The 16,721-nt window shown below is 36.5% G+C and overlaps 1 protein-coding gene across 1 annotated transcript; it reads left to right on the plus strand.

The window, feature by feature from the left end:
* Nucleotides 1-14,011, plus strand: clu (clusterin). The gene is made up of 10 exons (XM_041805346.1): nt 1-134; nt 7,079-7,243; nt 8,977-9,125; nt 10,019-10,189; nt 10,937-11,107; nt 11,217-11,415; nt 11,754-11,894; nt 12,498-12,718; nt 12,934-13,124; nt 13,465-14,011. Exons 2-10 carry the CDS (start codon nt 7,129-7,131, stop codon nt 13,475-13,477), a joined length of 1,371 nt encoding a protein of 456 aa, XP_041661280.1. The 5' UTR covers nt 1-134; nt 7,079-7,128; the 3' UTR covers nt 13,478-14,011.
* Nucleotides 14,012-16,721: the final 2,710 nt, after the last annotated feature.

Raw genomic sequence — 16,721 nt, forward strand, 5'->3', positions numbered from 1 at the left:
TAGCGGCGGAGGGCAGTATGCCCGCTCGGTGAATCACATGTCTGCACCGTCCCCGTTATCCTCTGGTATAAATACGACCAGCAGAGAGGTTGGAGCAGCTTCAGACGGTCTGGAGTCTCAGGAAACAAACACAGGTGAGTCAGGGGATCGTTATCTTGTTTGTTATTTTGCTCTTATTATGTTAACATAGCCTACTAAGTTTGCAGCTCAGTGATGCTTAGATAAAACTGTCTCCATATAGCTACAACCTGATAACTGCGTTGTTATGATAAAGCACAAAGCTGAATCCGGACTTCCAGGATACATTGTCAAATTCTTAACATTTTATTTTATTTTATTTTTATTATTGTCCCTTAATTTGTTTTCCACATATAAAAGCTGACTGTGATAAAATCTGTTTTGTTGCCTACTCATGGGTGTGACCTCCATCTTTGGATGAAAACAACTGGATTAGGATAGATGACATCAGACTGTGGTTAGTTCACTTTAATACTCTGTAAACACACCCAGAAGCTTCAAAATATCACCATCATTTTGCTAATTGTGCACACTTGTTTCTAGAGATAGGAATAAGAGGGAGAATGCATGCAGGAAGGATAACAAGAAATGAAACAGCATTTATGTATAAAATTTCATAATCCTGCAGATTTACACTGCAGAAAAGCTAGATCTGACCCTAATATCTCCTTAACCATTTGACAAGTGAATCCTTGGAGTGCAAAAATCCCCAAACACTTAAAATGAGGCCACATCTGCCAGTGTCCCATTTATTTCAAATGTAGATTAATTGTTCTTTCTTTTTCTGGCTCTGAGAAAGTCATTTTTGCAGGCCCAAGGATAAGAAATGCTCCTTAGAATTTATATTTCACAACTGTCTATTTTTCACCTTCTCAGATCCATTTCTATCTCCATTAGACCAATCATGTATTGTTTTCAATTCTGCCTGCATATACTGTAATTTTAGCTTAAACGTGTTATTGCTGTCTGTGTCATTGTGTTTTATCAGTGTTTCTATGCCCACGCTGCGAAAGCCAACTGCCTGTAAAGGGTTCAGTGAAGTCATCTTAACTGAGCTGAAATGCATTGAATTTAACTTAGAAAGAAACAACATCAGATGGATCAGTAACTCGCATTTATCAGTTGATGTGAGGATATTTAAGACATGGCAGCCGCTAAAGATAAGCCAGGATAAGACTTAACAGATCCCTTCGCAACTATAGTGCACTAAATTGTGCAATAATTTGACCTAGGAAAACAAGCTGTGAAACTTTTTAAGTGTTTATGAATCTAATTTTTATTGTCATGGTGGATTAGTGTTTGGTTGACAAAATGTCAGGTATTAGTGGTGGTAGAAGTCTTGACATTTTATTTGGCAATGCGTCTCAGACATAGTTTAGTGTATTACCATTTTAAAAAAAATTAACAAGTATAGTATTCCCATTTCAGATCTGGACCAAAACTTAAAATATGTCTGGCAATATACCTGGCAATAACATTGATTCTGATTCTGATGCTCAAGACAATCATGCTAACATTCAAGAGTTAATTTCTTTAGAATAGTTTACAAAAACCCTAATTTCCTTTATTTGCACGTCTTTTAATCAGAACATCTTCAATGTAACAACTCATATCAAATTTGCATTTTCAGTCAAAATAATTGCCATTAGATACATTTTCCAAATTGTTCAGTCGTAGTTTCATTAATCTCATATTGTGTTGGTTATAACAGAATGATTCATTGTTTTTATTTTGCTTTTGTTTGTTTGTTTTTTTTTAAATAAAGATGAGGAACTTAAAGGATAATCACATATTAAATCATAATCCTGGAAAAAATTACACAATTTGATTATTTTCCCAAATTGTCCAGCCCTAATTTTAGATGTGCTTTTTGTGCTACGTTGGGTAATATGCGATAAAAATTGGCTACTGCTATCTGTTCGTGCCATATTATTAGCACATGGCAGATATTTGTCAACAGGGCATCCCTAATATGGAGGGTGATACAACACTGGGATGCAATATTCTGGAAGAATTAGAAGAAAATAACATGAAAAGGGGTACACAGATGGCCTTATGGTTAAGGCGGGCCTCATGTACAAGGGGCGGCCTGGGTTCAAGTCCGGCCTGTGGCTCTTTTCCCGCATGTTTTTTCCCTACTCTCTTCTCTCTGTTCCCAGCTCTATCCACTGTCCTTATTTATGAATAAAGATATGAAAAATATATGGCAAAAAATAATCAGAATCAGCTTCACTGGGCAAGAATGCTTATGCAACAAGGAATCTGACTCCAGTCTGCAATGATGGTATGGTTGGTAGCGTGATAAAGCTTATGCCAGTGGTTCTAAACTGGTGGATTGGGACTCAAAAATGAGTCACTGAGCTGTTTCCAGTGGGTTGCGGGGGGAAACATTGCAGCAAAAGTCTATGATGTATGGAAGCCCTAAGGAGACATACAACCTTACTTTGACTCTCTGTTGTCATGATATTTGAAATTTTGGTTGTTTTCTTGAGATCTTGACTTAATTATTGCATTGTCTTATTGTCAAGTCATTTTTTAAGGTCCAAACTGCAATAATTTTCATTTAACAAATTTGAGTAGCTGAAATTTTCTGATTGCAATATGTCTTTAAGAAGGTAGTGGGTCTGAGGCTAGACCAGTTTAGAACCACAGGCTTATTCCTTAATGTAAAAATACAATCATATTTCTACAATAGCAATGGAGAAAGCTTATATAGTGATGCATCTGATATTGTTCAATTGAAAATAATACGTTTATGACATAGACCTCTAACTCAGAATTAATTGATTTCCACAAAAGATGATGCTCAGAAGAGATGTTTTTCCTGTATTCCACTTCATAAAGATTAAACTCTGCTGGCCCTCAGAGGCAACATCTGGATGGGAGAGTGGGCAGTGAGTTTTCATTCTTTCAGTTGTGTAACCAGGATCCCTGCTGCTGCTATTCACTGAATAACACTGTAAATTATTCCTCCTCTCTCTCTTCCTCTTTTCCTTGTTTGTTTTCCTTTCTCTCTTAAACTCTTGTGTTTTCTCTCCTCTCATTCGTTGCTCGTTCTTTCCTCCACATATACGTCAAAGTTTGCTCATACTGCTATTTCCCCCCATTAAATAGGCGTTCTGGTTCCTGTTTATAAACCTTCCAGTAACATACACAGTGTAATTATGTAGGAGCTTTATCATAAAAAAGTTAATGACCTTCTTATGTAAGCAGCTGCAATTTGCTGCAGTGTAGGTGTTAAACTGTGGGCTCATATAGAGAGGAGAAAATGGGACATTTTCCAGCTCCCAGGTGGGCGTCCAGTCCTGCTGGGTTTCAGGGAGATGGTGACATTTTGTTCAGAGAGGAACTAGGCTTGCATTAAAAGAGAAATAAAAAGCACACAACTTTAAATTCTAGTAGGAGTGCAAAAATTATGAAACACATCACAGTTAATATTAGGAATAGTATCCATAAGACGCTCCAGTGAAGTTTACTGAATATTCTGAATGTGTTTACACTCTGATAAAGGAAGAAAGAAGTGATTAAAGATTAAAAAACAATTAATTTAAAAGTTTAAAGTCTTTCTATGGTGTTTTTAAGAGCTTCATAACAAAAAATTACACAAAAACAGCATGTACATTCTTGTCTTTGCTTGTTTCAGTAGGAACAGGAGGTTGTGGGCGTTCAAGAGATCTACTACTGACTCAAATATGAAAACAAGTTACATAAGATTGTTTTGGTTTTCATGAAACATTATTTTGGTGAACACATTGTAAACAAAGTGGCTAATTCAGGATTTATCGGTTAAAACCTTCCTTAACCTTCAATTGTGTAAAGGTTCAGGGTGTAAAATTGGAAATATGGACATCTAAGAGCCAGATTCTACATTGCAATGCCCTCACCTGTTGTAACCCTGGCAACCAGTGGAATTTATAAAAACTTGTAACTGTTGTAACTATTTGATGAGGGAGATCTTTCTTATGTATAAATAAGAGGCTCATTTAAAGCTAATAAAACTACAGTAATTTTTATACTCAGGGGATTAAACACTAATTCACATATACTTTGAAATATATTTGGATTATAATTTTGTCAACTTTGACAAAATATCACACATTGTACATTTAATAAGCATTTAGTAAGTATGTGAAAGTTGTGGCTCTTACTGTAAACAGTATTTTTACGATTGATTAGGCCCGGTGTATGTTCTTTTTTCAAATCAGCCCATTATCTTTTAAAGTTAAACTATTTATCCAGGCTGTTCAATGTTGAAGTGATAATAAATTCAAAACATATTATGTAAGACACTACACTGGAAAGTGCCTCTAGGTTTTTAAGCACCTAGTTTGTAAAATTCAGCCACTAGGGGGCTCTCAATCAAACAGTAACACAATATAACAAGTAGGAGTGTAAATCACCAGTTTCATCGCGATACGATATCGATTCTCAGAACAACGATTCGATATTTGCCGATATCACAAAGTCTGCCACGATTTGATTTCGATTAAATTCGATTTAGAGGCCTGCGATCGATATCAGATATTGTGAACCCATTTACCATAATCTGTTACTTTTCACAAAGAGGAAATAAACAAATTATTGATACGTTTTGAGAATTGTATTGCCAAATGTTTAAGGCATTTACATGAAAACTTTCTTCACAAAGTGAACAAATGCTTTTGTTTCACTTTAAAGTGCTGAAGTTTTCAGTTTTAAATGCACAATATTTATTCAGCATTGTGACTTGGGGCTGGGCAGAAATTGTCATAACCAATCACGCGGTGGGACTTTCAGAATTAAAGCGCAAGGTAAAAATGGTGATGGAAATCGATTATACTTTAAATCGATTTGACTGAATCATTGCTCAAACAATCGATATATCGATCCAGATCGATGAATCGTTACATCCCTAATAGCAGACCAGCCCTGCTTAGCTATGGATTGAGGACTTTGTTCAACAAAAATGACACCTCATGAGACAAATTTGCAAAACAGAAAACTGACCTTTGTTTTCATTTATAAATTTCTCATAGTGCAGAAGAAATGCACTGAGAAGTGCACTTCCATGTTCACGCTGGAAGCAGTCCCAAAATGTGCATGTGCTCTGATGTTGCTTGAGGTGTGAACATGGAAGTACTTTTAAGGGCATTCCTCCCTTATGAGAAATTTATAAATGAAAACAAAACATTGGTTTCCTTTTATAGTAGGGGTGTATAGTCTAAATGAAGAAAAACAGCAATCACAGATGACATTATTACCTGTAAGTATAGGTGGCAGTAATGCTCTTAACTGCCACCTATACCCACTTTTAAACAACCAACAAAGAAGATTAAGAAACCGGCAAAACAAAAAAGAAGAAAGAAATGTTAGCTATGGGTGCAGTAGCGGAGGAGCAGTGAGAATCCATTGCTTCTTCGTCTACTTCACTTCTCCACACTGTTTTTAAAAAGCCTCTGCATGTAAAAGCAGAGACTTTGGGAATGCTAACAGATTTTTAAGGCCTTATGTGGATATACGTCTTATTAATTGTATCATTCTCCGGAGATAATAGGCTATTCATTTGTTGCTTTTTATTTAGCATCTGTTTAAAAAAAATCTGTTTTCCCTCTTTTTTCATGGTTAGTAAAACACAGACTGTTGCACCTCTCACAGGGGATCCTCACACCAGAAGGATGAAACTGTAAGCCACACTACTGTCAGCTTTGAATAAATAAATGAGGGAAACCTAGAAATAGGCCTACAAATTCTGGACTTTATGTTTCTTTATTACTGTTGAACCAAACCTGTACCAAAAATTAAGAATTTCCCTGTCTTATTAAACTTTAGGGAGATACTATTAGACCTCAATTAAAAATTATGTGCAGTATATAACATATGAATGGCAAGGTTTTGAATCAATAATTTAGTACTAAAATTCTACATACTGTATCTTTAATCTTCCCTCTATTAGTTAAGCCAAAATGAATGGCCAACCTCAGCTGGCCTGGATGAAAATCAGTGTAAATGGAGAGGGAACAGACCTATCTGCCAGTGCAAATATAACATGAGCTTGCAGATTTGTCTGGTTCCCACCAGGCTACTTTCATTTCCAGCGTGTTCGTCTACAAGCAGGGCCTTACAGCTCTGTTAGGCTGCAGTGTTGGTCTTCATTAGTGCTGACGTCGCTGCAGCCAGGTTCCAACTTCTGGTGCAAAGCCTGAACCAGAAAAGAGGAGGCTTTAATGGCAGCAGATTAACATGCATGGTTGAATACTAAATGGATGTTATCAGTGCTCATCTACATACTATAGGCATTGTTTTAAATCCAATGCAATCTACTCTATTAGTGCAGCACTGTAAATGAAATAAAAGCTGTAACTGAAACTTCATTTTTTCCATCCTTTTCCTGTCTCATAGATGCTAAGCATCAATTTTTTTGCTAAAATAATGTCATGACTTTGTTTTACAGCGGTGGATCCGGCAGATTGTTGTACTTAAGTTGCTGTTATGTGTGTCTAGGGAGGATTATGTGTGGCTGCAGAAGTAATCAACAGTGTGGGAGATTTACACAGCCTGGGAAAATCTGCAGGACAGTCCATCTGTCTGCTGACATTCTCTTTGTGTCTTTATCCTGTGCGTCAGTGTAAAGAAAGACAGCCAGGAGCTGCAGTTACTGTCGGCTGAAGCTAACACTGCCATTGTTCAAGATTCAGACAGCTGAGCGAGCACATATCAGAGAAAAGAAGGGTAAACACAGTAGAAAGGCTGCTCTTTATTTAGAGAGGCACAGTTAGTGAAAGTCACAGGATGATAAATGATCTGAGCTCAGTTTTAGGAAAGTCCTTCAGCATACATTAGTTTGAATTATTTATCACTATTGATCCATCCTGTTATTTTTACATACTGCTGTGTAAGGGTGGAAAACAGCTGAGCAAGCTTAGTCATTTCTAACTGCGTAGCTCTCCATCCTGATTCAACCAGCTTGCATCGCCCTCCAATGGACAAAAAGGGGCATTACAATAACACAACATCACAGAGAAGAAGAGGCATTTCAGCTGAACCCATCCATTCATTACTGATGTGTTTTATTTCCCCCCAGACTTTTTTAGTTCTCATCATTGCCTGCTGGCCCTGTGAGTGTCCGAGAGGATGCTAATGATGATGATGATGATGAAGAAAAAGGGGATCAAGTCTCTGGCGTTGTTTGCTCTGATTCTGGCCTCGGCTAACTGTGTCCTTCCTCCAACTAAGGATGATCTTGCACGTGAGTTTCACCGCATTAACATCAGAATATGTTAAAGGGTCATTTCACTGAAGAAAAAGAAATCTGTGTTGTTAATTTTCATGTGTAATTGGTTTATAGGACAGCTGCACATGGAGAAATCCCAGGAATTATCCAATGTAGCCAGTACATTGCATCTTTTCTAGAAAGTACTGTATTTGTTCTACTCAAGTGTGACAAAAATAGACAAAAGTTCACTCACATTTTAATTTTAAAAAAAGCCTTAAATGTTTCAGTAAAATAGGACCCACAACAGAGAAAAGGGCATTTCCTTATAGAAGAAACAGGGTTCCTGCGGTCCCTTAAAAAGTCTTAACAGATCTCAAATCGGATTTTTGAAATTTAAGGCCATAAAGGTCTTTAAAAGTCTTATTTTCATTCGTTAAAAATCTTAAATTTTTTAAAGGACCTTGACTAAGATGTGTCTTTATCCAAGTTTTTTTCTAGAGAAGTTTATTTGATTTCAATCTTCCTTTTTTGTCCATGTCACAATTAATGGCATTTACAGCTGTGCTGCCTGTGATGTTCAGAGGGAAGAATTAAGTGTTGGACAGATACTAGCTAAATAGTTTAAGAAAAGAACAAGAAATACATTCAACCACACAGACAATACACATCTTTATTAAATGAAATAAAACAGTGAAAAAAATCTTAATTCTATACCATTTGACATTTCATAAACAGTGCATTGAATCAGAAAATTAAGCTCATGCACTAAGATATGGCACATCTTTAATTGTTTTTTTAGGCTTTTATTTTTTTTAAAAGTGTACCATATACCCCATATTCACAATTATAAATAGATTTCTAACATTAATGCAATGGGCAAACAAATCCATAACAATGTTTACATTCTTGCAAAAGGCAAACAAGCAAAAACAACCACAAACAAATATAGCAAATCAAGCAAAACAAAATAAGAAAACACACAGCAAAAAAGACACAAGAAAACATGGCATTCACACTCATCTTGGAAGTTCATAACACATTGTCTTCATATTACAAAATTAAATTTCATGTCCAGACATAATCCTTTTGTACATATCATAGTCATATGATGAGCACATTTCATTCCTCTATCTAGAAAAGGGGGCAGAAGCAATGAGCGTCAAACATCTCTTTGTAATATCACTCTGCAATAACTCTCACTCTCTGCAAAGTGCTTCCAGATAGGAACCTCAAATAAATAGATATGAATTCCTTTACATTGTTATTAATTCTGTAAATAAGCTGTTCAAATAAAGCAACCCTTGCCAACTCGTCCCCCCATTCCCCAAAACTGGTTTTATCTGTTGATTTCCAATGCCTCAAAACAATCCTGCTCCCTACTGTTAGTCAGTTTCACCCAGGAACGTGTTTTTGGACACAGTTTGATATCTGCCAAAAAGACACATAGAGCACATAATGCTGGACACTGAGCGAGCTCTGTTTTCAATATGTTATTAATACATTTGACAATAGCTGTCAAATGTATTAATATGTCTTTAATTGTACATTTGTCGTGCAAAAAGTGATTTTAATTTTTTCTTAGTCCAGGTCTGAAAAAGTCCTAAATTTGATTTTTAAAAGTGTGTAGGAACCTTGAATAAAATGTCCAAGATTGATTAAAATGTTACATAATAGTGAAACGTATTGGTATAGCAATTAACAACAGAGATTAGGAACGTTTTACAGGTCAAGCCTAATGCAGATCTGTGATATGTTTGTCTTTGCAGAAATATCCCTCCTGGGTGAGCAGTACCTGGATAAACAGATTGAAAATGCTGTTAATGGAGTGAAGGAGATGAAGAGTGTGATGCAGAAATCTTCTGAGGATCACAAGAAGTTTTTGGATGCTCTGAAGAAGACAAAGGAGCAGAAGGAGGTCTGAAAATGCCTCACAACGTTTTATGTCAGAATGTTGTCTGCTGCACCAGCTTTGCACAAGTTCAAACATAGCCTAATTTGGTTGTAAGTTCTCACTTAAGGTGACATTTACGCTGTACTAGCATTGGAGGCAGTGATTCTCAGCTGGCCTGTACTCAGGACCCACAACCGACTCCCTTATAAGAGCTCATGACTAAAAATTTCATACATTTATTCAATGCCAATTGTTGTAGTTTGGACCTTAGATGGAACAAAATATAGAAATTCACAAAGGGACAGGAAAAAAGGGACATATTTTACCCTTTTAAGACAAGTTTATACTGGTCTCAGATGTCCCCAAAACATGTCTGTGAAGTTTGCTGCTGAAAAAACACTCCAGTATAGGATTTTTGCATTTCTAAAAAATAACCCTCTCTTTCAGCCCTGCTCAGAACGAGCTGTGTCTGTGACTTTAAATGTTAATGAGCTGTCTGACTCCGCCCCTCTCAGGAAATGGATGGTTGAGTTTGTAGACTAACACCATAACTCAAGACAGAACTAACACACAGGCAGCAGGTCCCGGATATGTAGTTAAATGGATTCAAATTGTCACATTCATAAATACAGAAGGTTTAAGTTGTGATTCACTAAAAAAAAAAAAAAAAAAAAAGGCCTACCTTCTTATACTGGCTGCTCAGTAAATTTTTACTCAGTGCTGCTAAAAGGTGTTATAAAGATACTATCACAATTTACATCATAGAAACTTACATAAAAAGACCAACAAGATGATATCAGTAATAAATAAAATTAAACAGCTGAAGAAAGAGAGTTCTTTTACTCAAACTAAAGCAGTCTTTAAACTGACAATAGAGAAATCTGTTTAGTATCAGACAATTATTCTCCTCCCTGCAGGATGCGATGCGTACGGCTCAGGAGATGGAGGCCAAGCTGGAGCAGGAGGAGGAAGTGTGCAACGAGACAATGAGGGCTCTTTGGGAGGAGTGTAAGCCCTGCCTGAAGAACACCTGTGTTAAATATTACTCCAGAACATGCAGCAGTGGATCTGGACTGGTGGGACGCCAGGTCAGACATCACACTTAAACACGTACAAATATATAGTACATATGCATTTATATATAATAGATAATGTATGTTGGGTGTTTATGATCAAATTAGGGGCCATCTTTTAATTTAGATGCTTTTAATTGATAATCTTTCCAAATCAATCCATACCCGCTCCTTTCTCTCTTGAACTAAATTGCTTTTCCTTTCTGTACTTCCTTTTTTGATGTGCTGTACCTTCAGCATACAGCTTTTTAACATGATCAGCAATCATCTGATATCTATTTTAGTTTACCAGATGGAGGGCCATTTTTTTCTTTATTAAAATTATGCAGAAAAGACTCAACTTTCAATACTTCTTGTAAGCTTTTCTGATGTTGCTCTAAGGTCTTTTTCCTTTAAATTTACAGTGCAAGATATTTACTTGTTCTGAAGTTTTTCTGTGAAATGGAGCTCCTTTTCTGCTCTGTTTTTAACCATGATCTTTGGATTCAGTGGACAAATTTTCTTTGTCTTCTGCTGAGATGTTGCTCATCTTAGAACCTGTGATTGAGAAACCAGAACAAGTGCAGGCATGGGATGTAGGCTTTACAGTGTTGCAACTGAGTACATCTGTGAGAAGGTTTTATAAGAAATTAAAATACTAACAAAGACACTTGAATTTGTACTCTTTACTTCCTGCTCCCTCTTCCTCCCTCTTCCTCACTCTAGTGATGATTCAGTCAGCTATGAGGTATAAATGTTCATTTCCTCTCCTCCTATCTGCAGCTGGAGGATGTGCTGAACAGAACGTCTCCCTTCTCCATCTGGATCAATGGAGAGAAGCTGGACGTCCTGGAGAGAGAGGGACAGCGACAGAGCAAAGAATTCAAGAACCTGGAGGAAAAATACACAGAGATGGCCGATGGTGTGGACAGCATTTTCTCAGACAGTATGAAGGTACCGTTGACCTCTGAATGCTGGGGCTAAAATATTCACTTGTTACTTATTATATCTCAGAGTATAAGAACATTTTTACATTCAGTTCCTGTGTTTGTGTTGTTTTCAGGTTGCTGATCACATACACTACAGCCCTCCAGTCTTCTTCCTGGGTCCGTTCATTCGCAGCAGACACGCTCGCTCTCTGTTCCGTGATCCTTTCCACGGTTTCCAGGGTCTGTTCTCCCCCATGATGGGCATGGGCAAGAACTTCTTCAGCTCCATGGGCTCCATGATGGATTTTGACACAGACATGACTCCAAATGAGGGTACATAAGAAAAATGAATCCTCTTCCATCACAGCTGAACCCCTCTTAACTGTCTTGAATAGTACTAGAAAAGCCCAGAGATGGAGCAGCTAATCTGGAGAACCAGGGAGAATACCCGGTGGGCGGGGCTGATTTTAGGCTGATTTTTAGTACCAGTAAATAGAACATACAGGCTCCAGTTGCATTCCCCCTCACAACTCCTTTTCTCTCTCTGAATCTCCCTCTCCACCCCTCTCTTATTGCACCTCCAAACAGTAAAGTTCTGCGTCCATCAGCTGATCAATATGCTCAGTCGCTTAAAACTGTTGTTTTGAGCTGTATTTGTGTCTGGCTCACAGATGGCGACGTGAACGAGGACGTGGTCATCACCAAACCTTTCGGTAATGGACAGATGACTTGCAGAGAGATCCGCCGTAACTCTGCCGGCTGCATCAGGTTCAAAGACGAGTGTGAGAAATGCAAAGAGATCCAGCACATTGGTAAGTGTGTTATTATTTTTTTAAAACAGTGGTATTTTCTAGGGATGCAATATATTATCAGTCTGGTATTTTTGCCTGTGTATTTCAGCATATATCGACTGTAAAGTTTGTCAATATATACTAATAAATAAGTGGAGTTTTAGGCTGAACCAGCAGACCTATGTCAGTTGAGGTCTTTTTCTTTATTTATCCTCAATTTGTAAACTTTGAAGTGTTTTTAAGGACTAAAGTTTGTTTCCTTGTTCATCCTCAAACTTCAAAGTGTGTCCAAAAGTACTGAAATTTCTTGTCCAAAAAGCATATTTAAATATCTGTATCGATATCGGTATCTGCTAAAACAAATCTGTAAATATCGGATATCAGCAAAAATCCAGTATCGTGCATCCCTAGTATATTCTTGGATGTAAATAATGAGTTTAAAAATCCAGCAGTCTATGAGCTGCATTAGTGTTGTCTAAAGTCTGATATATTTATGGGGAAACTTAGTCTCCACTGTTGTAGGTAAACTATTTTGATCTCTAGCTACAGTAAAACAATCATTGAATGGATTTTCTAACCTTACTCGAGCTCTGTGATGATGTTCCTGGTCTCATTCATTCTCAGACTGCTCTGGTAATAAACCTCTGGAGGGACCACTGAAGCAGGAGCTGGAAGCGGCGTTGGCCATGGCTGAGCGTTTCACACAGCAGTACAACAGCCTCCTGCGGAGGTTTGAAGAGCAGATGTTCAACACCTCCTCCATCGTGGATCTGCTCAACAGACAGTTCGGCTGGGTGTCATCTCTGGCTAACAACACCAAAGACGACATCTTCAAGATTCAGGGGGTGTGTAGATCTGCTCGATGCCCTGCTGTGCTGTTTAACTCATTCACAGCTGCTCTGCATGGTTCTTCAATCTTCACTACAGTTTAAGTCACTATGAGAAGATACAGTATTTAAAACTACATCCACTTCTATAACTGATACTGTTAAACTGGTAAAGTAGGAGACTATGTAGTGACACTTTAAAATAATGTACTTATATTACCTGTGCACGGTAGGTGATCTGCAGGGACTCTGAGGAGAAGACAGGTGTGACGGAGACGCAGCCAGAAGACACTAAAGTGTCAGTGCAGCTCTTTGACTCTCCACCAATGAACTTCACCGTCCCAGGCGACATCCCCTGGACCGACCCTAAGTTCTCTGAGGTGGTGGCTCAGGAGGCTCTGGACCGCTACAAGGAATCCACTGTGTGAGTGAGCAGACATGTTTGAAAAGTTTGAAGTTCTTTAAATCTCTAGATATTAGTTCTAAAATTTGAGAAACTTTTTGCCTTTAATCCTCAAGATTTAATAACAATCAAATATACCATGTGTAGTTACACAGTACCTATAAATGTATTAACCCTCTTGGATGTTCTTCTTATTGATTTTATGAAAAGAAAAAGACAAAAAGCCTCTTTAATCTCAAAGTGAAAACAGATTTCTACAAAAGTAATTTTAATTACATTAAAATATGCAATGTAAAATAAGTGACTGCAGACACAGATAAATTGTATGAGAATTACTGATGTACCTTTCTTGTTTCTACAGTGTGCTCAAATAAAGTTGGATTCTCACCCCTCACCTGCTGACAGGAGAATGTTCTGGATTCATCACCTAGAAATCACACCTGGAAAACCTCCTCTAAGTCTGCTTTAGTAAACGACTCAGTCCCATTGGAGCTCTTCATCCTGCTGTAAGAGATTTTCACTAAATGTACAGAAAAAGCCTCCTTCTGTTTAGACTGTAGTCACCTCTAAAAACAAGCTGCATAGCACTTCAGTGATTCACGCTTGAGTTACCATTGAGAGCTAAGACTTCTGTGGCTGATGTTAACAGCTGTTTTAACACTTTAAGATCAAACTGATTTCCTCAAGCCCTGCTTCAGTGACTTTAACAACCTGAACTACCCTTCCACAGATCTCTGAGTATCTGAGTTGGTTGAAGCGGCTTATTTGCTGGAGTTAAACTCACTGATTGTAGAGATTGGCATCGGGGAATAGGACTAGATTATGTTTGTCAGGATTGCTTTAAAATGCACTGTAAAGCAAAAAAATGAAGCAATACATAGAGATCTAATAAAACCTGCTCAAACCTACTCTGTGTCTTTGTTATTTCTAGTCAAACTTTTTTAAATAAATCCGGGCTTACTTTGCCAACAATAATTAAACCTTTATGAAATAAAGCTTTTCTTGTACATGTCATCTAAATTGACCACTTATCGGCTAAATCATTGGCTTTATTATTGATAAGGCAATACTTCATCTACTTCTGTCATACTTTTTATTTATGTAAAAAGCACTGGAAGCTACTGTCTCCACTCACTGACCCAGTCACAAGATTTAGTTGCTACCTGTCCCGGATAAAAGAGTTTCAGTTCCACTGCTGCATCACTAAACATTTACAGTATGTCTGAAACTGGTCTCTCTTTAAAAGTAGATGGAAGGCATTGGGGAGGAAGCATCAGGTTGTAAATGTTCTGAATGATGACTTCCTGCTCTGTGACCAAGATTTGATTGGTTGTTTTTAAGTGCTCTGTTTTAATGTCTCAAACTATGTTAGATGTGCCAGGACACTCTTTTCTAAACGCAACAAGATTTTCCTGGTAATCTTCTAAACACAAATATTACACAGTTTACTTTTAAGCTTCAAAACATAAGAAAAGATGGACACAAAAAAAGAGATGCCAACTGACTACAAAACTATCAGGAACTTAAAAAAAAAAAACACATGAGACATGAGATAATCTGCTGCGAATTGGCCAGGAACAACCACAAAAAAAATTAACAAACAGAAACCCACTACAAAGAAATGCAAAGCATCTAGACCCACAAAATGATGAAATCTAGAAGCAAAATATCCAATAGACAGAGCAAATAAACAGGATGCATACCTAAACACAAAATGACTGCAAGGTTTGTTAAAGGTCACCAAAAAAATAATTGCTGGAAAATTTTAGAAAACTAAAAGAAAAAAAGGAATAAAAAGGTAAGAAAGGCAAATAAAAAGACAAAATTTCTTTGCCAACCTAAGATGACTTGACTCTAAAAAGGATGCAAAAACAAAAGGTGCAAAAAAGTACAAATAAAAAACCACAGTAAAAAATGGCAAATAAAGAGACAAAATTTCTTTGCCAACCTAAGATGACTTGACTCTAAAAAGGGTGCAAAAACAAAAGGTGCAAAAAAGTACAAATAAAAAACCACAGTTAAAATGTAAGAAAATAATGAAAACCAATTAAAAAAGGGGTGGGGGGCATAAAAAGACAATAATCTCAGAGGCCTTGAATGACTTGAGAAACAACAGCTACAAAAAAATGAATGAAAACCTCTAAAAAGTTACGCAAAAACCTAAACAAAAGCAGGAAGAATGAACCCTTAAATAACTAATAAAAAGCTACATAATACGCAGTATGTGCGAGAAAATAACTGCAAAGACTAAAAATTAAGAACACCAAAAATATGAGTACTTCTGTTCCTGAAATCGAGGGGGGGGAAAATACAGACAAAAATAAATAAAATGTAAAAAATGCAAAAAGATGAACATAAGAGAGGAAATGTCTGCAAAGAGTTGTTGAAGTACATAAAGAATAAACCGCTATAAAATTAAGGATTCAGGATAGAAAAAAAACAACAAAAATATCAACTTAAAGGATTAAGAAACAAAAAGAAAACAAACTAATTTCTTTACTTGAGATAACTGAGAAACAGGGCTTCAAAATGATGCAAAATATAAAAAAGGTGCAGCAAAAATCTGCTAAGGATACAACAACTGTAAAAAAACTACAAAAAGACAAAGTAAAAGTGTAAATGACTAAAACATGTAAATAGGAGGAACAGATGCAAAATTATGCAAAAAAAGAAAACGATACAATAAAAAGACATCAATTCAATCCGAGAGACTTGAAATAACTTAGAAACAACAGCAACAAAATAGGAAAAACTTTAAAAAGGATGCAAAAAACTTTAAAAAAGCCCCACTGAAAATAACTGCAGATCGAAAAAACAACAAAATGACGCAGTATATGAGACAAATTAACTGCAAAGTGCAAAAACAAAAAAGTAAGAACAGCTAAACAATAATTTATACCTGTTATAAAAGATGAGAATTTTTTTTAAATCAAAAATGTGACAAAAAAAATTAGAAAAAGCACAAGAAACAAAATTACTCCAAAGACTTGTGAAAGGACATGAAGAATTCACTAAATTTTTTAGAGATTAGATATCAAAAAAATAAATAAATAAATAACCCCTCCCAAAAAGAGCAAAATTGCAATAAAAAAGATGCAAAACTAAAAAAATAGTTAGAAAGAATAGAAGAATAGAAAGAATAAGATAGCATTTCTTAGGCAACTTAAGATGACGAAACCAAACCACTGCTGCAAAACGAAGTAAACTCAGAAAAGACAAAAAAGGGAGAAAGACTGCCAATATGTAAATGGGAAGAACAGCTACAAAACCTCTGCAACAATAATAATAAAAAGAGATGAAAACATCTAAAAAGGATGCCAAAAAAAAAACTACCAAAAGATGGGAGTAAAATTTAAATATTGCCATAAAAAGATGGAGTATATGAGATAAATAAACTGCAAAATAATAAAATGAGAACATCCACAAAATTATGTATTCCTCTGTTAAAAAGATGGGGAAAACTACAAAAAAGATTCAAACAACAATATAAACAACATGACTACAAACACATTAGAAAATAACTAAGAGGCAACCTGCAACAGACATGGACAAGTAAACAAGACAAAGACAGTAACGCTCGTTCAGCTACAAAGATGTGCCAATAATTAAACTAAGGAA

The sequence above is a fragment of the Cheilinus undulatus genome, linkage group 14 (assembly GCF_018320785.1).
Source record: "Cheilinus undulatus linkage group 14, ASM1832078v1, whole genome shotgun sequence".
NCBI classification, from domain to species: domain Eukaryota; kingdom Metazoa; phylum Chordata; class Actinopteri; order Labriformes; family Labridae; genus Cheilinus; species Cheilinus undulatus.

What these genes read in the sequence shown, in the direction of transcription:
- clu (XM_041805346.1), top strand. Translation starts at nt 7,129, where the DNA reads ATGCTAATGATGATGATGATGATGAAGAAAAAGGGGATCAAGTCTCTG. An exon ending in TTTTCTCAGACAGTATGAAG is followed by an intron (nt 11,108 to 11,216) that starts GTACCGTTGACC and finishes TGTTGTTTTCAG; the next exon opens with GTTGCTGATCACATACACTA. An exon ending in AGACATGACTCCAAATGAGG is followed by an intron (nt 11,416 to 11,753) that starts GTACATAAGAAA and finishes TCTGGCTCACAG; the next exon opens with ATGGCGACGTGAACGAGGAC.